The 18,952-nt window shown below is 52.8% G+C and overlaps 1 protein-coding gene across 3 annotated transcripts in view; it reads left to right on the forward strand.

Moving 5' to 3' along the window:
- TTLL1 (tubulin tyrosine ligase like 1) overlaps positions 1-17,655 on the forward strand; it is a 33,438-nt gene extending 15,783 nt beyond the window's left edge. For 2 of the 3 annotated variants that reach the window (XM_041757226.1, XM_041757227.1), the window contains exons 6-12: positions 327-507; positions 2,032-2,166; positions 2,771-2,879; positions 6,232-6,375; positions 8,421-8,507; positions 11,433-11,596; positions 16,355-17,654. In XM_041757226.1, the coding sequence (XP_041613160.1) occupies positions 327-507; positions 2,032-2,166; positions 2,771-2,879; positions 6,232-6,375; positions 8,421-8,507; positions 11,433-11,596; positions 16,355-16,484 (950 nt within the window). In that variant the 3' untranslated portion in view covers positions 16,485-17,654. Of the gene's footprint in view, positions 1-326; positions 508-2,031; positions 2,167-2,770; positions 2,880-6,231; positions 6,376-8,420; positions 8,508-11,432; positions 11,597-16,354 lie in introns of all 3 variants that reach the window. The other variant, XM_041757229.1, reaches the window with a different exon arrangement.
- Positions 17,656-18,952: the final 1,297 nt, after the last annotated feature.

Genomic DNA, 18,952 nt, shown 5'->3' on the forward strand with positions numbered 1-18,952 from the left:
TGTTGGGTGGGTTCAGAGTCCCTTTGTGTACCTGGGAAAATTATATAGCCAATCTCTCTGGGCCTCAGGTTTGTCATCTGATAAATGGGAATGATAACAGGACCTTAGTCCACAGGGTGCTGTGGGGATTAAAGGTTTGCAAAGCACTTAGAAAACAGGTGATAGGTTTATCGGACAGGAATTGAATGGCAGAGGGGCTTATTCTCATGTTGGCTTGGGGCGGAGGGTTGTGAAGCAGCTCCAGAAAAGGCAGTGGCAGTGTTTTCCTGTCTGTGGCCACATTGGCCTTGCTCACCCACTGCTGTCTCCTCTATTTCACCTTTCAGACTTTGTTCCGGTCACCTACATGCTGCCCGCCGACTACAACCTGTTCGTGGAAGAGTTCAGGAAAAGCCCCTCCAGCACCTGGATCATGAAACCTTGTGGCAAAGCCCAGGGGAAGGGCATCTTTCTGATCAACAAGCTCTCACAGATCAAAAAGTGGTCCCGTGACAGCAAAACGTCTTCGTGAGTGCAGGGCCTGCCCATCCTGTGGGCTTCTGAGTTAGGAGTTCCAGGCCACCTGTCAGTCTTGGCCGGGAGCTAGGGGCCCTCACTTGTTTTTGTTTTTAAGATTTTATTTATTTATTCATGAGAGACATAGACAGAGAGAGGCAGAGACACAGGCAGAGGGAGAAGCAGGCTCCATGCAGGGAGCCCAACGTGGGACTCGATCCCAGGTCTCCAGGATCACGCCCTGGGCCAAGGGCAGGTGCTAAACCACTGAGCCACCCAGGCTGCCCCAGATTTTATTTATTTATTCATGAGAGACACACACAGAGAGAGAAAGAGAGGCAGAGACACAGGCAGAGGGAGAAGCAGGCTCCATGAAGGGAGCCCGGTATGAGACTAGATCCCGGGACTCCATCCTGGGACTGCAGGATCATGCCCTGGGCCAAAGGCAAGCGCTAAACTGCTGAGCCACCTAGGGATCCCCATCCTCTCCTCTCTTGCTTTTGTAGGTGTATGGCATTTGCCACATTGCGCCAGGGCAAGGTTCTGTGGCTGCAGTCCTGTGACTGATTGTAGGATCCCACCTGAGGCCAGTTGCAAAAGGAAGTGGTATATCAACCAGCATATGGTCCCAGGAGCAGGGACCCTTGCGAGCGGCTTTGTTTCTGAAAGTTACTGTGAGATCCACTCAGTCCTGGTATTTCTGAGGCAGTGAAGCACCTGCTTAAGATCTGGGCCCAGGGGGGGTATCCCTGGGTGGCTCAGTGGTTTCGCACCTGCCTTCAGCCCAGGACATGATCCTGGAGACCCGGGATCGAGTCCCACATCAGGCTTCCTGCCTGGAGCCTGCTTCTCCCTCTGCCTGTGTCTCTGCCTCTCTCTTTGTGTGTCTTTCATGAATAGATAAATAAAATATTAAAAAAAAAAAAAAAGATCTGGGCCCAGGGGTATGTGTGTTCGAATCCCTGTCTATACTTGCTGAGTACATTTTGTTTCTGTAGACTCTTACATGCTTCATCTGGGTAAATGAGGGGCGCCAGTAGCACCTCATCGGGGCAAGATGGGGAGGGAACAGGTGAATATGTGTGAAACGCACAGGAGTGTGTGCGATCCATAGCAGGGATTGCTCTTGGCAGTCTCAGGTCAGGTCTCTGCTCTGGGTTTGAGGACTCCTTGGAACTGAAGTTAGATACCAGGCCAGGGGGTTTTGTCTGGGGCTCACCCTGCCTCTGAGGGCCCTGAACTGCTCAGAGATGTTGGAGTGTGATTCTCTCCTGGAGGGCTGGTGGCTCAGTTGGGGTTCCCAGGAGGGGCAGGGTCACCTTCTTGTGCAGAGCATTTAAGTCTGAGTGCACACTGCCGACCCCCTGGTGGGTTCCCAGGCACTGCTGGCACTGTCCTCTGGGGCAGGGGCACTGAGTGGATGCCACCTAAGCTCCATTTTATCCCCCACGCATCAGCCTCTCAATGAGAGGCAGAGAGCTGATTACCAACCTTGGGTCTTTGCCATCTAATTTTGACTTTCTCTGATGCGTTTAGGTTTGTGACTCAGTCTACTAAGGAAGCCTACGTGATCTCTCTCTACATTAACAACCCGTTGCTAATCGGTGGGAGGAAGTTTGACCTGCGCTTGTATGTTCTGGTGTCGACCTACCGCCCGCTGCGCTGTTACATGTAAGAACCACTGGAGTCTTGTCTCATGCTTTGACACACCCAGAATAGACAGCTCTTCAGAGATGGAAAGTAGATTAGCGTTTGCCCAGCCCTGGCTCAGGGAGTGACTGCTAAAGGTCACAGGGTTTCTCTGTGGCGACGAACCCAGGAGATGGAGTGCAGCAGTGGTCGCGCACCTCTGAGTAAGCCAAGAGCCCCTGAGCTGTACACTTTATGTGGAGGTTCTGTGGCATGTGGATTATGTGTCAGTATGCCTGTTCTAAAAAAAAGAAACATAAGTGAAAAAGCAGCTCTTTTAAAGGCTTAAAACGAAAAATGGGTTTTAAGGGAACAAAGTGTTACATATATACATATATGTTTTTTAAGATTCTGTTTATTAGAGAGTGTACAAGCAGGGTGAGGGTTGGAGGAAGAGGGAGAAGCAGAACCCCACTGAGCAGGGAGCCTGACATGGGGCTGGATCCCAGGACCCTGAGATCATGACCTGAGCCGAAGGCAGACGCTTAACTGACTGAGCCTCCCAGGTGCCCGCCCCACCCCCAGAGTGTTATATTTTATTTGTGCTTCTCCTCAGAGTGTTGAAGTAATCTAACTACCCACATAGGTATAAACTTGGATTTTGCCGTTTCTGCACAGTGAAGTACACCCCAAGCACCAGTGAGCTGGACAACATGTTTGTTCACCTTACCAACGTCGCCATTCAGAAACATGGGGTGAGCGCATCCATTCACTTGGGCTGAAGGAAATGGAGTGATTTTGTGGGTTTCTATTTGCGGCAGGGAGGGGCGCGAAAGGAGCAGAATTCGAGATGCCCTGGCACTCAGGAGGAGTGGGGAGGCCTAAGTATCCAGTGTGGCTGTCCCAGCGCATCAGCTGAGCCAGCCTCAGGTGGGGTGGCTCATGCAGAAAGAAAGCCCCGGGTTCAAGCCCTGCCTTTCTAGTTCCGTGACCTTGAGCGAGTTTTAATACGACTCTCCGAGCCTCGATTTCTCATTTGTAAAAGGTGATAATGTCACCCCCTCGTGGGAGTGGTGGGAGAACCCATGAGAGGACACATCCTTGGCCACTCCTTGCCTCAAAGACTCATCACCGAGCACCTGTCTTGTCTGGGTTGGTCCCATGCTGAGGAATGTGTCATCTCAAACCGAGGTGCATGCTCTGAAGCTAAGGAGTGCAGATCTAGAAGAGCATGGGATGAAGGAGTCCCTAGTCCAGGTGGCTGGAGAAGCCTTCTGTGCAGAAGTTGTGCTTGAGCTGAGATGTCAGATGTGAGCAGGGATTACCCAGGTGGGGAAGGAGCGTTCTAGCAGAGAGTGCAGCGTGTGCCAGGGTTCCATGGCAGGAAAGAGCACTACAGGAGCTATGAGAAGGGCAGGGTGGCCGGAGCTGCCAGAGTGAAGGTGGTGGGGTGAGAAGTAGCTGGGGAGGCCACCGAGGGCCAAGACACAGAACATCGAAGGTTCTGTGTGGGCTTTGGGGCTTTACTGTCGTCTTTACAAGAACGTTCAGAAGGTCTCATTTCTTTATGAGAGATTCTTTCGTTTGGATCTTGCTTGATTGGAAGCTTTGGGTATTTTTTTTAATGTAATTTGAGTGGAAAGAGGGTCAGTGTTGATAGAAAACAAGCTTTTTCTGAGCAGCCTACTGAAGGGTTTGGTCAGACCAGCCTGAGCTCCAACCTCCGTCCATCACTTACCCTTGTGTGACTCGGGCTGGTCACCCTCACCTCCCTGAGCCACCTCTTCTGCAAACAGGAACCCTGGTATTACCTGGCTGGTAATGAAATGACAAGGGCTTCCACTTACTGAGGGCCTTGACAGTCCTCTGTGTGAGGCCGACCCTGGTTCACCACCCAGCAGGTTTCGCTCAGCAAACTGGTGAGCCTCGCTGTTACATGTTCAAGGTTAGAGGAGCGAGGATGGCTTGGCCAGAACCTTATTCATAATAATCAGGAGAATGAGCCCTCATGGGATGCAGCACAAAACTTATGTCACTCGGGGAAAGCTGAGCCATGACATCAGGCACTTCGTCGCCAAGTAGCACAATTAGTGAGGTCTGGCCATGGGCTGGGTAATGGCCATGCTGACCTGAGACCACTTGGTGTCCTTAGGACAGTGCAGAGCATGTCGGCCTGCCAGGCCGCTGGGGGCTGGGAGCCACACTGCAATCGGGAGGGCTCTACTCGATGGGCCTTCTCAGGACACCAGTCAGCTGAGTCACTATTTCATCTATAAGAAACAGAAACCGTTTTTGTTTTTTTGTTTTTTTTTTAATCCATAGAAGGAGAAAGCAGAAGGCAGGACTTTTGGCGTGGCATCTCTGCAATGCACCAGAAGCCTCTGTGCTTTCTCTCTGGGTTCTATTTGTAAATGCTTCGCTTGTTAACATGAGAAAGTGCTTACTCTGAGAAACCTACATTTCAGTCTCAAATAGAAGCCTGGCATGGCTCTCGTTTAGAATTGCATGAGGGACAGATGTTATACTGGACCCTGAAACGTTAAAGCAATCTGTCGTCGGGTGCATCTACCGAGAGTCCCTGGGCCCAGGGCACAGCGTGGCGCCTGGGACAGAGATGGTGAAGGGGCATCCCCGCCCTCAGGGAGCTCAGGGACCAGTAGTGAAGGACTGATGATGAGGGAGGCCTCCAGGGGCTGCAGTGGGAGTGCAGGCATGTGGGATGGGGGCCCACCGGGAGGCAGATTGATAAAGGGATGGAAAGAGGAGGAGTGCATCCTACACGGGCAGTGTTTGCAAATTGCCTTGGTAAAGTGTTCTGAAATAAATCTGATTAAATAATGTTCCTACAGTCCAAAAAATAGGTGATACTTCCTGCTCTTTATACCGATGCATGTGTAAGGCAGCGTTTTACCGTGGATACTTTATACCTTTATAACTTTTTTTTTAAGTGAACTTTTCTTGAGAGTGAAGAGACTCTGTAACAGGGAAAAGAAAGGTATCAGTGGGCAGCAGCCTGGTTTCCCTGTAACTTCTCAGAGTCCCTGTTTTTAGGGATACAAAGGCTGAGTTATTGAGAGTCTGTCTGAGGTAAGCATGCTTGGGTCCTTCATCTTGTAAGGTATTTTAGTGAAACTGACGTGTAAATTTGTCTCTAACCTCAAAAGGTATCTTTTTCAAACTGTGGTTAATTAAACTGTGGTTAATTCTATTAATATGAAAAAAAAAAAAGTCTGGTTTGAGTCAGCAGTATTTGTCCTTTCTTAGGCTGGTTTGATTTTCATTCTCACTTCTCAGCTTTATACTTAAGAAAACGAAACCTGGCCTCATAACGTCCTGATGTACTTGAGGATTTTCTAGCTTCTTGGCTTCAAAAGAGAGCATTGGGTAGAGAGTCAATGTTCAGGGTCAGAGGTATAGAAAGAGCTATGGATGAGGGTGAGAAAGCTGGGCTTGGGTGCCAGCTCCTTGCAGCCTGGGTGGAAGCTCAGGCACGTCCTGTAACCCCTCTGAGCCTGAGGCTCTTACCGCAGACGAGACGTAGTGAGGAGTTACATGTGTGGTGCTCTTGGACCACGATGCCTGGTGCCAGCGTGTGGCCCCTCTGGAAGCAGACTCGGAGGCAGAGATGAGTGTGCAGGGGGTCTGCTGGGGAGCGTGGGGATGGGCGGGCATCCAGACAAGGCAGAGGGAGAGTCAAACTGGGATGCAGTGGTGGCAGTGTACCTGGAGCTGGGTGGTCCGTAGAACCACCTGGGATGGAGCCACCAGGGACCGAGCTACCCCAGTATTAGCCTATTGCAGGTGGTTGGCTGCCAGGGTAGGGATAACGTTGGACTGGGCTGCTCCTGTTAGCCAAGGGTAGCCCCCAGAGAGGGTCTCTGCCAGAAGAGTGTCTTGGGCTTAAAGTGGGTGGGTCTTGGGGCCACTGCAGGGAATGAATTACTAATTGTGAGTGTACTATAGAGGTGAGTATTTTCGAACGTGCCTTATGGGGGATCCAGATCCCCACAGGGCAGGGGCACCCCACACATGTTCTAGGGTGAGAGAGCAAGTGCTAGATTCCTCAGGGTGCATTGCCTGGGAGCCTGTGCCCTCTGCCGTCACCAGGAAGACTACAACCACATCCACGGAGGCAAGTGGACTGTGAGCAACCTGCGGCTCTACCTGGAGAGCACCAGAGGCAAGGAGGTGACCAGCAAGCTGTTTGACGAGATCCACTGGATCATCGTGCAGTCGCTGAAGGCTGTGGCGGTGAGTGCCGGGGTGAGGGGTGGGGCTGGAGCCTGGGAGCAGAGAGCCACTGAGTGAGCAGTGGGGGACACTTGTTCTTTTGCCAGAAATGCTCGTCTTCATGGGCTCACCTTCCTCATATCCACATGTTTGCCAGAGGCCGAGGCAGTTGTGGTGAGGCAGAGGGGCCAACTTCTGGCTACATGCTGCCCAGGGCACGCCAGGTGCCCAGACAGGTCCTGCTGATGTCACCAGCAGCTCTTTTGTGCCATTGGATCGAGGGGGCATACTTTGCTGTAAGCTGATGGTCAGAGATGGCCTCGTGGTCACGGACACACAGGCTGCAGAAAGCCACCTCTCTGCTTGTTGCCTCAAGTCTGCTGTTTGTTGGCTGGTTTGTGGTTTTTGTTTGTTTCGTTTTACTGTTCCAAAGCAGGTGTGCATCTATTTTTGAGGGAAAGGAATAAACACCGGCCACCAGCATATAGGCTGCTATGTTCAGAGCTTCCCATGTAGGCTCCTAGATGCGCATTACCCCGTGACTCATGAGCAGCATGGAGGCTCAGCCCTGGAGTGAGGAAGTACAGGGACCAGCACAGGGGCCCGGGCCTGCCAGGGGGCTCCCAGCAGACTGGCCCACTGGCCATGGGACCTGAGGGCACTCGGCCTGGCACTCGGAGTAGGCCGCACCCCCCGTGGAGAGTGTATGCCCAGCCTCTCTGCGCCTTGGCGGCCGTCTCTGAAATCGGGAGACGGCGGGCGGGGGGGGCAGTTGGAGAGTTAGCAGCTTCCTGTCCTGCAGAGGCTGCTGGAATGGTGGTATGGGCAGTGGCCAGGGCTTGGGCCCCAGGCTTTCTGGGGAGGTGCCATTCTATTGACTCCCCTGGGAAAAAAGTCCCTCCCCCCACCCTCACCCCCAGCCTGGTTTCCCTCCAGTGCGTGAGGTTGGACTGGCCCATCTCCCCACAGGAGTTTGGAGTTTGGGTTCTATTTTTTTTTTTTAATTTTTTTTTTTTAATTTATTTATGATAGTCATACAGAGAGATAGAGAGAGGCAGAGACACAGGCAGAGGGAGAAGCAGGCTCCATGCACCGGGAGCCTGATGTGGGATTTGATCCCGGGTCTCCAGGATCGCGCCCTGGGCCAAAGGCAGGTGCCAAACCGCTGTGCCACCCAGGGATCCCCTATTTTTTTTTTTTAAAGATTTATTTATTTATTCATGAGAGACACAGAGATAGAGAAAGGGGCAGAGACACAGGCAGAGGGAGAAGCAGGCTCCATGCAGGGAGCCTGACATGGAACTCGATCCTGGGTCTCCAGGATCAGGCCCTGGGCTGAAGGCAGGGCTAAACCGCTGAGCCACCCGGGCTGCCCTGGAGTTTTGGTTCTAAATCCATGTTTGAAGTAGCGTGTGCACACCCACTAGTGTATAAGAAGGCCTCACTCTCGTGTGTGTGCTTCGCTCGCTGTGGGGAGCACATGGGTCCCCAGGGCACGTGGGACAGGGCTGCTTGCTGGGGCCTTCTCATAGGTTTTGAATGAGGCAGCCTGGGCAGGGCCTGGGAATCTGCATTGTAAGTGAAACCCTGGCTAGCAGGGTTTTTTAATGCCCCTAGAGAATAGTTTATGAAGTGGAATTGAAAATTAAAAAGAAAATCCAGAAACGTTAATAAGTGGATCAACTCTTGTCACAGAACAGAGGTTCATGACCTAGCAGCCCGCATCCCCGAGAAGGGCCCAGCAGCCTGGCGGACAGTGTCTGTGACACAGCTGCGCAGGCCTTAACTCTGTGCCGGGTGTGAAGTGGGACTTTTGTCCACTCCAAGGACAGCCCCATGCGGACAGAGACGCTGTTGCTGTGATCAGGTCTCTGATGAGGAAGGCCCGGAGACACTGGGGATTGATTGCCTCATGGGGTCTCCTCGGAGGCTAAGGGACGTTTCTGTGTCTGAGCCCAGGCAGGGAGGCCCACCACGGCCAGGCAGGCCTCCACAGTGGGCGGTGGTGTCAGCTGGGCCCTCCCCGAGGCTGGCCATACAAGCCCCCGGTGGTTACTCTCTTGCAGCCGGTGATGAACAACGACAAACACTGCTTCGAGTGCTATGGGTACGATATCATCATCGACGACAAGCTGAAGCCCTGGCTGATCGAGGTAACTGCGCTGCAGCAGCCCGTGGGGTTGGGTGGCAAGGCCGGGGCAGACGGGGAGTATGGGGACAGTTGGTCAGGAGCGACAGGCTTGCTGGGGGTGACCAGTGGTCACCAATGGCTGGACCATTGGTGACCAGCCCCCAGTGTCTCCCCTCTGAGCCCAGCCCAGCCACTTCCCTCTTCTGGACGCCATCTGTGTCCTGGAGGCCCTGCCCTGTCCTCATGGGGACATGGCTTCCGTTTAGGAAAGGAGCATCCAGACCCCGTAGCCTGTGGGCAGCGATAGCACGCTATCCAGGGATAAGCAGTATTCTCTTCTTCTGACCAAGGCATAGTGTGGGAGTGGATTCATCTGCCTGTTTCAAGGCTTAGATGGGATGTAGTGGGGGCGGTCCTAGTGTGCACAGCCTTCCTCTGGTCACAGGCCTGGGTGACACTTACACCAGGCCTTAGCAGCAGTGGGCACTGGCCTACTTGCCTGAGGCCCGGATATTGAGCCTGCCTTGTTGGGTTGCCCTGCTTTGCTTTGCAGCCAGAGAGAGGAGCTTGGGCCTCAGGGGACGTGGGGTTGGACACGTTCTGTTGGCCCGTTGGTCCGTCTCCCTGTGTGTGCCTCTGAGCATCAGCGGAGGCAAACGGCTCAAGCTCTTTAGCTCAGTCCTGTTTTGAGCCAGGAAAGCTGAGTCCCAAAGGGAAATTGTAGTGAGAGGGAAATTCAGTGGAAGCCCTTAACAGGAAGCTGCTGGGAGAGCCAAGTTATCAGAGAGCAAACTGTTCCAGAACAGTGTTTTCCAGGTTACTTATTATACTGCCAAAAGGGTGTGCACACATGCATGTGTGTGTGTGTGTGTGCGCGCGCGCACACAGAGATATACATAGATGTATACAGAGATCTACAGATGCATGTATAAAATATTTATGTTGTTTTTCCATTTTAGAAGTCCTGTGCACTGTCCTTGGTGCTACAGAATGTTTTTTTTTCATTTTAAACAGAGTAACTCAGGGGCGCCTGGGTGGATCAGTCAGTTAAGTGTTTGCCTTTGGCTCAGGCCATGATCCCAGGGTCCTGGGATCGAGCCCTGCATCGCGCTCCCTGCTAAGTGGAGTGTCTGCTTCTCCCTCTGTCTCTCTCTCTTAATTATTAAAATCTTTAAAGAAAAAAAAAAGTAACTTGAATGGAAGTCAAGTTTTCCTTGATGAGCTAGGATCTTAATTGCAAATATTACTTTTAGCATAATAATAAATTGTAGTTTTATTTTTTTTATTTTTTTATTTTTTTCAGATTGTAGTTTTAGTATATTTAAAATAATTACGGCATCATGAAACACGGGTATCATTCCAAGGGCCCCCAAGGATCACACGGCCTCTTTCACTGCATATGTTAGATACCTCGCTAGCAGCACGGGGTTTGGGAGAAACCTGAACACCTTGCCCACTTGCTGCCTCCAGTCTCACATGGCCCAAGGAAACGGCTAACCAAGGTCACAACTGTGTCTAAAGTAGGAGTAAACATGGGGCACCTGGGTGGCTCAGTCGGTTAAACGTCTGTCTTTGGCTCGGGTCATGATCCTGGGGTCCTGGGATCAAGCCCCGCATCAGGCTCCTTGCTCAGCAGGGAACCCGTTTCTCCCTCTCCCTCCACCACTCCCCATGCTTGGCTTCTCTCGCTTGCTCTCTCTCTGTCTCAAATAAATAAAATCTTTAAAAAAATAAACAAAGTAGGAGTAAACAGGCAATGACTGAGGGCCAGTGGGACTTCACAGACGGTGAATAGTTGCATTTTAACCTGCCCATCTTTGACATTGCTTAGCTTCATGGGACTAACTTTCTGTCTACCAGATGGGTTCCTCATTTGTCAGAATATTGCTTTGTTGGTGAAGTATTACTCTCTCCACCCTAAAGGGCCCACTGGGGATGCCCTGCTGGCTCAGTCTGTAAAACATCCAACTCTTGATCTTCAGGTCATGAGTTTGAGCCCCATGTTGGGTATAGAGATGACTTAAAGTTGCGGGGGGGGGGGGGGGATTACTTTTTACTTCAACTCAACAATGCTATTTGGTTCACTGGTCCTAGCAAAGCTCTGCAGGGCAGCTTTCCTTTCCTCCTTTCCTTTCCTTTCCTTTCCTTTCCTTCCCTTTCCCCTTTCCCCTTTCCCCTTTCCCCTTTCCCCTTTCCTTCCCTTTCCTTCCCTTTCTTATTTCCTCCTTCCTTCTTTTTTTAAAGATTTTATGTATGTGGATGCCTGGGTTGCTCAGTGGTTAAGCATCTGCCTTTGGCTCACGGTGTGATCCTGGAGTCCTGGGATCAAGTCCCACATCGGGCTCCCTGCATGGAGCCTACTTCTCCCTCTGCGTATGTCTCTGCCTGTCTCTCTCTCTCTCTCTCTCTGTGTCTCATGAATAAATAAGTAAAAACTTAAAAAAAAAATTTTATGTATGTATTCATGAGAGACACACAGAGGCAGAGACACAGGCAGAGGGAGAAGCAGCCTCCCTGCAGGGAGTCCCTTGACCCCGGGACTCTGGGATCATGCCCTGAGCAGAAGGCAGATGCTCAACCGCTGAACCACCTCGGCATCCCAAGCGGGGCAGCTCACAATACTTGGTTCAGAGCTCATCACACAGGTAGACACTATGGTTATGCTTATGATCTGTGTTCACTTAACATTTTTATTTACGTGATGAGTGATTTGTAGGTCATAATCCCAACTGTTTTCAGTATTATTTATATTTCATCCAATAGCTAATGGAAGCAGATCCTAAAACGCTTCCTGTACAAAGCACCTGAGGATATTATATACGAACAGTATGAAATGACAGCTGGACCTAAAATGTGTGGTAGCAGGCATTTCCCTCTGCAGCGTGTGTGTTCGTGCCATGGGAGTCTGTGATCCAAGTGAAGAACGTGGTTCCTTTTCCTCTCGTAGGTGAACGCGTCCCCATCTCTTACCTCCAGCACTGCCAACGACCGAATCCTTAAGTATAACCTGATCAACGACACCCTCAATATTGCCGTCCCTAATGGCGAGATTCCGGACTGTAAATGGAACAAGTCACCCCCGAAGGAAGTTCTCGGCAATTACGAAATTCTGTAAGTCTGTGTGCAGACTGGGCAGCCATCCTTGTGTGTTTCAGACTGAGGGGCGCCAGGGTCCAGCTAGGGGTTTCTGCCTGTGTGTGGACTTGTCTTGTTTGGGCCGAGTGTTTCACTTATTAATGACGTTATGGGAGAGATCCTGTTGTAGTGGAAAAACGGGTATTAAACTAGGTCTTTGGATCTTGTGCTTAATCAATATTGATGAAGCGTTTGCTACCTGCTGGGCACCATGTGAGCCGCTGGGGCAGGTGCAGCAGGTAGAAGCAGGAGAGCTCTGGGCCTTACCTTCTCCCTGGCCGCCGTGGAGCAGAGAGGCCCAGCTCGCACCCTGGCCCCGCTGCTTGGAGCTGTGGGATGTTGACAAAGTCTCTGTAACTCTTAGAGCCTGCTTGTCTATCCTGAGTGGGGGCTAATGTGAGCTATCTTGTAGAGTCAGGGAGACGGGAAATGCTAATGATAAGACCTGACAACCGAGGGCTGACCATGGTGCCAGAAACCGTGCTGAGTGCCTCCTGTGTGTTATCATGCTCCATTTCCCCAGCGACCTTCTGAGGTCAGTATTGTCATTGAGACTCATCTTACACACATGAGAACAAAGGTTTAGAGGTAAAGTGGCCTGCTGGCCCTGACAAAAAGTGGAAGCAGCGTGAGAGCCTGTCAAAGGGGCAGTGGTTGAGCAAAGTACTGTACATTCATACCCTGGAATAGCGGGTGGCCATTGAAAACATGGCCCAGGAGCTCTGCATGGGGCCTGGGAGGCTGAGGAGGAAAGCACGTTGCAGAAAAGCCCACGGAAAGCAAGCAGAGGCCTCTGCCCTCCCTCAGCGTGGACAGACATCTACATGTGGGACTGCTTTCATGAGTGCGGAGGGATGCACATTAGCTTGTCCACGTGGAAGCAAATCCTGTGGGCCGCGAGGTATGGAGGGGGAGCTGGCTAAGAGAGGCAAATAGTGCCCTGAACTGGGAGGGGCACATGTGTGAGGATCACGTTAGTACTTCTATAAGAGTAGAAATGCGCGTTTAACGTTTCAAGGAAACAAAGGAAGAGATTTGTAGTGAACACTGCACATGGATCCCAGGCCCACACAGGTAGGCTGCTGGCGTGGGGGCTCAGCCTCCAGAGCCCACGCTGGCCTCCTCGCCGCCTCTGCCCCTGCATGACGTTGACATCTGTGTGCAGCACGGGGGAAGGTGGAAGGCTAAGTCAGGGAAGTGGGGCCTCCGGGGGCAGCGGTGGTGAGCTTCAGGTGTGCTCGGCGTGGTTAGTTGTTGTCTCCAGCCATGGTGAGCTGCCTGGGCTGAGTGCGGGGTCAGCAGACGGTTGGAAGTGATCAGCGCTGGGGACCTGTCAGGTAAGGAGGAGGGTGAGAGGGTGAGGTGCTGGGAGACCCAGTGGTTGTGGGTTGTTGGGGCCAGGGCACCAGGGAAGTCGGCTGGGAAAGAAGAGGCAGGGGTCAGAAGGAGTGTCTACCATCCGGGTTTTGCAGGGGTTGCGGTTACTGGACATGACAAGGTTGGTGGAGGGGTATGTTAGAATGGACCTGAACGGGGGCAGAGGATGGGACATTGGGGGGCACAGGGTCAGGGAATTGGGGTCTCCTGTTTGGTCACCGCAGTTGCCTACAGCTGTGAGCCAGGAGCCTGAATCGTAAGGAATTGGGGTTACAGGTAACTGCACGAATGGGAAGGGTGGTGGAAGGAGGTTTTGAAGAGGGGGATGGCATGGGGGCTCAGCCTCCAGAGCACGGGGGATGGCCCAGGGGCATGATGGGTGGGAAAGAAAGCACCTGCATTTGAGGGGCTGCAGGGAAGCAGCATCTTCGGGGAGAGCCAGGTTTTAGCGCAGGAAGGTGCAGGGGATGTTCTAGGATGAGGTGGAGGAAGGACTCGGGCTTGCTGGTGACACACGAGTTCTGAGTGCGCTGAGGAAGTTTGGGGTGGTCAGACTGGGGCATGTCCAGAGCCTCTGGGGGGCAGCGTGGGAGGTGCGGGGTGACGTGAAGGAGATGGTGGCTGAGCCCTGACAGCCTCTGCGACGGGGACGGGGTGTGTGGAGGAATCTTGCCTCCTGCCAGGAGTCTGAGGTCCTTGGTGGATATCCCTCCAACCAGCCAGGGTGGTGGGCATGCGGGGCTGTCAGGAGCCCGTGGGGGCCTCAAGGGAGGCCACAGACACCCAATTTCCAGTATAAGACGCAGAGGTCAGAGCCTCACTGCTATTGACGAGACAAAAAGGTCCCTCCCCACCCACTCAGCTGCCCTGTCCTCACTCCTGTGAGTAAAGAAGGCTCCAGTCAGAGCTGATACTTCCAGGCGCTTCCACTCAGGACTCCTCCCAGGGCTTCAGATGACCTCATCGTCGGGAATCCCGCTTTTGGCTCACAGCCACGGCCTCTTGCAGCGGTGGCCCTGCTGCGTGGGGAGGGAGGGCCCTGACTCCACCATGTTGGGTGCTCCGCCTTCCATGGAGAGCTCACAGCAGTCTCCAGAGGGTGCCAGCAGCAAGAGGAGGAGGCTAGGCTGCCACTTAATGGCCCAAGGTCACACCGCTGGTGCTGGCCCCCAGAAACAGGCGCTCCTGTTGCCCTGATGGCTGTCCTGGCCATCAAGCCATGAATCCCGGCCCTCTGTGCCTGCAGCCTCCGGGGGCCCTGGTCTAAAGGTGCTGGGTAAAAATAAATAAATGAATGAATGAATGAATGAATGTATGTATGTATGTATGTGCTGGGTATGGTCGTACAGCCTTTGAGACGCTCGTCCAGGGGCGTCCAGGTGGCTCAGGCAGTTAAGTGTCCAATTCTTGGTTTCGGCTCGGGTTGTGACCTCAGGGTCATGATCGTGAGATGGAGCCTCATCAGGTTCCGTACTTAGCACAGAGTTTGCTTGAGATTCTCTCTCTCCCTTTGCCCCTCCTCCCTCATACTCTCTCTGCATAAATAAGTAAATAAATCTTAAAAAACAAAAAACAAAATGCTACTATTTGAGCCCTGCCAATGAGTGCAATCTGCTTGTCAGAAAGCCAGGAGGAAAGCCTGCTAGAATGGGAAGGGGCCTAGAAGGCCATCCTGCCTGATTCTCCTCCACATTAGCTCAGTCGGGGGCCACTCTGCCCCTGGGAACAGCCCATCCCAGGTGCCAGCCGCTTGCCAAACCCACAATGAGACTGGTAACCCTTTGTGATCCTTCCCCCCACCTACCCCCCATCAATCAGGAGATCCTTACGGCACACCCACCCAGGAGTGCGGTGCCGGGGGCAACTGTAAACCAGACTAATGGGGTCACTGCAGTCCTCAGGTCAGCTATGGAGACGCAGAACCAGCAGCACAGTGCTAACGGGGGAGTTGCTAACATGTGAATGGGGAGCCCAGGGGCTCTAGCAGTCCTTGGCGTGGGGAGGGGCCCCCACAGGCAGACCCTCCAGTGTCATCTCTCCTTGGGGAGGTGGGGGGAGGAGGGCCCTCCGTTGTTGCCCTGATCCCCACCTGGCAGAGGGAAACCCCGTAGTGCCTGCCGTGTGCATAATGGTCAACAAGCTGGCCTCCTGCCTCCTTGCCCTTCCCTTTTGGCCCCCTGTTTGCCACCAGAAGTACAGTGCAGAAAATCTGTCATCACCTTCCAAAGCTTCTATCCCACACCACACTCACCCTGCAGATTCTAATTCTGGGAATAAATGTCTAATGGAAATAGACCCTTTTATAGAAGTCAGCAAAACTCAGCCAATGCAACATAACTGAGCATCTTAGTACCTTTTGCATTTGACACGAATGTGCTCTTCGATGATCCTCATTCAAGGCGTGGCCACCAAATGACACCTTGGAATGACGTTTCATAGTGAACAGAAAGGCTTTTCACACTCCTGATCCACAGGGTAAAAAGTTCCAAATTAGGAATCTGAAGTTTTGGGTTTTACTTGACCCCATGTCTGCCCCATCTGGGCCGTGTGACCTCAGGACACCGAGTAAACCTCTCCAAGTCTCAGATAGGAAGTGTGGATCAGTCAGGAGGTTGATGTGAAGTCACCATGGGGACAGGGGACCCCATTCGCCAAAGCCTGCACCTGCCAGGGCCTGCAGGTGGGCAGTGATACTTCTGCACCCTCATCGGCCCCATAAGAGGGGGCTCACCGTGGCGAGAGAGGCCGGGGACTACCCAGGTGCCATAATCGGGCAGGGGCACCCCGGCCTCCTGCTCCATTCTTTCTGAGGCAAGAGCCCAGGCTGTTTCCTACGCAGGTTGTGCCTTAACACTCCACAGGCCGGGGGCATAACTTAGTGGGGAGGGGCAGCGTGGTCCTCAGCTGGTGGGGGCTGGATCTGGCCTTTCTTGTGGATGAACTGCTCTCCCTGTCCTGACCCTCTCCTCCCGGGTGGGTCATTCACACCCTGTTCCCCATCTGAAACGGGGTCAGTCCTACCCGCCCGCAGATGCTGTGTGTAAAAGTATTTCCAGACGTCAGTTTATTTCCGTACCACCCTGGTGTCTCATTCATGTTTCCTTTGGGGTCACTGCCCACTTCCATCTGGTAGCCTTTATAAAATGTCAGCCAACTGTGGGAACCGAGGACAGTTCATGAAAATACTTGACTGTACCAAGTCAGCTCTGTGGGATCAGGAAGTGTTTGGTGGGCTGGCAGGCTGGGTGCATGCAGGGTGGGGGCCGGGCTCCTTCCCTGGGCAACGTGCGATTTGCACACTGCAGCTCAGGCTGCCCCTGCCCCTGCCAAGTCCTGAAGATGTTCCTCTGTTTCCAGCTACGATGAGGAGCTGGCGCAAGGTGACGGGGCCGACCGAGAGCTGAGAAGTCGTCAGGGCCAGTCGCTGGGGCCCAAAGGGGGCCGATCAAGAGACTCGGGGAGAACTGTCCTCACAACCTGGAAGTGACCACCAGTAAGCACAAGAGACTGCGACCCAGACCCTGCCAGATACTCACTGCACCGGGGCCTATTTTGGAATTTCCTTTTTCTAGAGCTTTTTTTTTTTCCTTTCCTAAGCCCTGTAAATAAATAAAGGCACTTCTTTGGAAGGTTAAGGGAGTGTCTTACGAGGGAAAGCTGCTACCTGGGAGCTGCAGCCACTGGTCAGCCCTTAGCACAACCTGGCTTGGTGGCAAGCAGCTTGTTAGGAATCATGGAAGACGCCCCCTTCTCCTTTACTACCTGGAGCTATTTCAGGAACTGGGAACAAAACTAAACATTATAATGAAAAGCTGTCCCTGTAGCTCTTGGAAAGCAAAATTGTTTTTCTGTTTAGTGGGCAGCAAAGTTTATTGAGCGATAGTACAAAGCTCCCGAAGAGAGGGGACCTGAGAGGGTGGCCCTCTTGGAACTTACAGGGGTTTTAGGAACTACGTGACAGGAACGAGGACAAAGACCCAATCTATATTTCTTATTCTAAATCACAGCGTCACATTTCTGTTTCATCAGGGCCGGAAGAACTGGTTCACAAATGTACGAAACTAGCTCTTTCCGCAGAGAATAACAGCCTCAGTGTGTGATGTAGGTTATTACGAGGTGTTCACCTTTTAAAACATGATTGCGCCGACTTAAAAACGAAACCTGAAGATCTTACAGAGTCATACTGCTGTCGGAAAACGAGGTATCTCACCTGACAGCCATTGTGGCGCCGTCCCCTTTCCCTGGACAACGACTCTGAGGAAGACCGGCAACTGGAAATGTTTGTCGGGAACTGGTCTTTACAGAGGCCTCTGTGTCGGTGCTGCCAAAAGAGACCAGCCTCTGTTCCATGACGTCGCTTTTGTAGCTGGGTCTGTCAGATGAGCCCAGACAGTTCCTGCTGTGTGGCTCATCTGACGTCAGCATCTGGGTTTGCTGCAGACCAGAGGTAAGCGTCGTTGGCAGCCGGCAGCCGGGCCCAGCTCCTGGGGTGGGGGGGTGTTGACGTGCAGCCGCCCTGGACACTGAGTGACCTACAGGAATATCTGAGTCAGTTGGGGAGAGTGACTGAGCAACCACAACCCCTGAGAGGCGGGCTACTTTTAGCAATAGCTTTTTCCTGATGGTCATACTTGACGCTACTGTTCACTGATGCTTCAGTCACCGTCTTTTTTTTTTTTTTAAGATGTTATTTGTTCATGAGAGAGACAGAGAGGCAGAGACACAGGCAGAGGGAGAAGCAGGCTCCATGCAAGGAACACGATGTGGGACTCGATCCCGGGACTCCAGGATCACACCCTGGGCCGAAGGCAGGTGCTCAACCGCTGAGCCCCCCAGGTGTCCCTAGATCATTCCGTCCTAATGACCTGATCTGTGCAGCCCTTGATTTTAGGTCCAGTGTTGATGGCGGGTGTGGCCCTGAGTTTGAGTCAGACCTGGGCTGGAGGCCTGGCTTTGCCATTTATTTGTGTGTCTCAAGGCCTGTCCAGTGGATCTTTGGATTCATTATATCTGCCTCAGAAAGAGCCAGTGCCACGGCACCAGGTCCGGCCTGCCCTGTTGGCTCCAGGGCTCACCTGCGTCGTCTTACCCAGGAGGGCGGAACCCACGTGGCCAGTGGCCTCCACCCCTGGCTTCTGCACACAGCTTTTCCACCCACTGCTTCCTACATCCCAGCGTCTCAGTCCTGTTGCTTTAGTTTGGTTCTCAGTGTCTCAGTGTCTCTGGGAGAAGGGTGGAGTCCCCAGCTGGGAATTCCTTGTTGACCTCAGTCAGAGCACGAAGGGCAACTCCATTGTCAGGAGTGAGGTGTTCCGTTTGCCGATGAGCGGGTTGCTAGGTGAGAGCAAGCGTCTGCTAAATAGATTTCTGTCAAATATTGACTGTTACATTAGTGATGTCATGTTCTGGGGCAGATGTTTCCTCTGAACGCTTCCAGAACACACATGAGTGTGAAGAGTGCGATGGCCCAAGCAGGCCATGGAAATTCGTGGATTATAAACGCTGTTCGTCACTGGGCCCAGGGCTCCAGAGCAAATTTTTTCCCAGAGCAAATTCGTCATTTGCCTGCTTGCCAGGTGGGCTGTTCCCCTGTATTCCTTGGTGGCTGCTCAAGCTGGGAACCAAGGTGTCTCCTAAGTGTCCCCCTTCCCCCACTCCACGGCCCCAAAGCCTGGTGACAGCCTCCTCACTCAGCCTCCTCCTTCCCCTGGGCCTCCCCCCTGGACTCCTGACTAGCCCCCTCCCACCCAGTCAGGCTCCAACCTCAGGCCAGCAGGATTTTTTTTAACTTGGGGCCATTTCTCCCCAACGTGTGGTGGTTCTTCACCTCACTCCCCAAAGGACAAAAAGCCTATTGTCCTTGGGAAGATTCGGGAGGTTCTCCATACACACTTTGTCTACCAGCCCTAGATTCACCTGACTTTTCCCTGCCTGGCCATCTCTCTTCCCTCTGAG

This window comes from Vulpes lagopus, chromosome 5 (genome assembly GCF_018345385.1).
Source record: "Vulpes lagopus strain Blue_001 chromosome 5, ASM1834538v1, whole genome shotgun sequence".
In the NCBI taxonomy this organism is placed as follows: Eukaryota; Metazoa; Chordata; class Mammalia; order Carnivora; family Canidae; genus Vulpes; species Vulpes lagopus.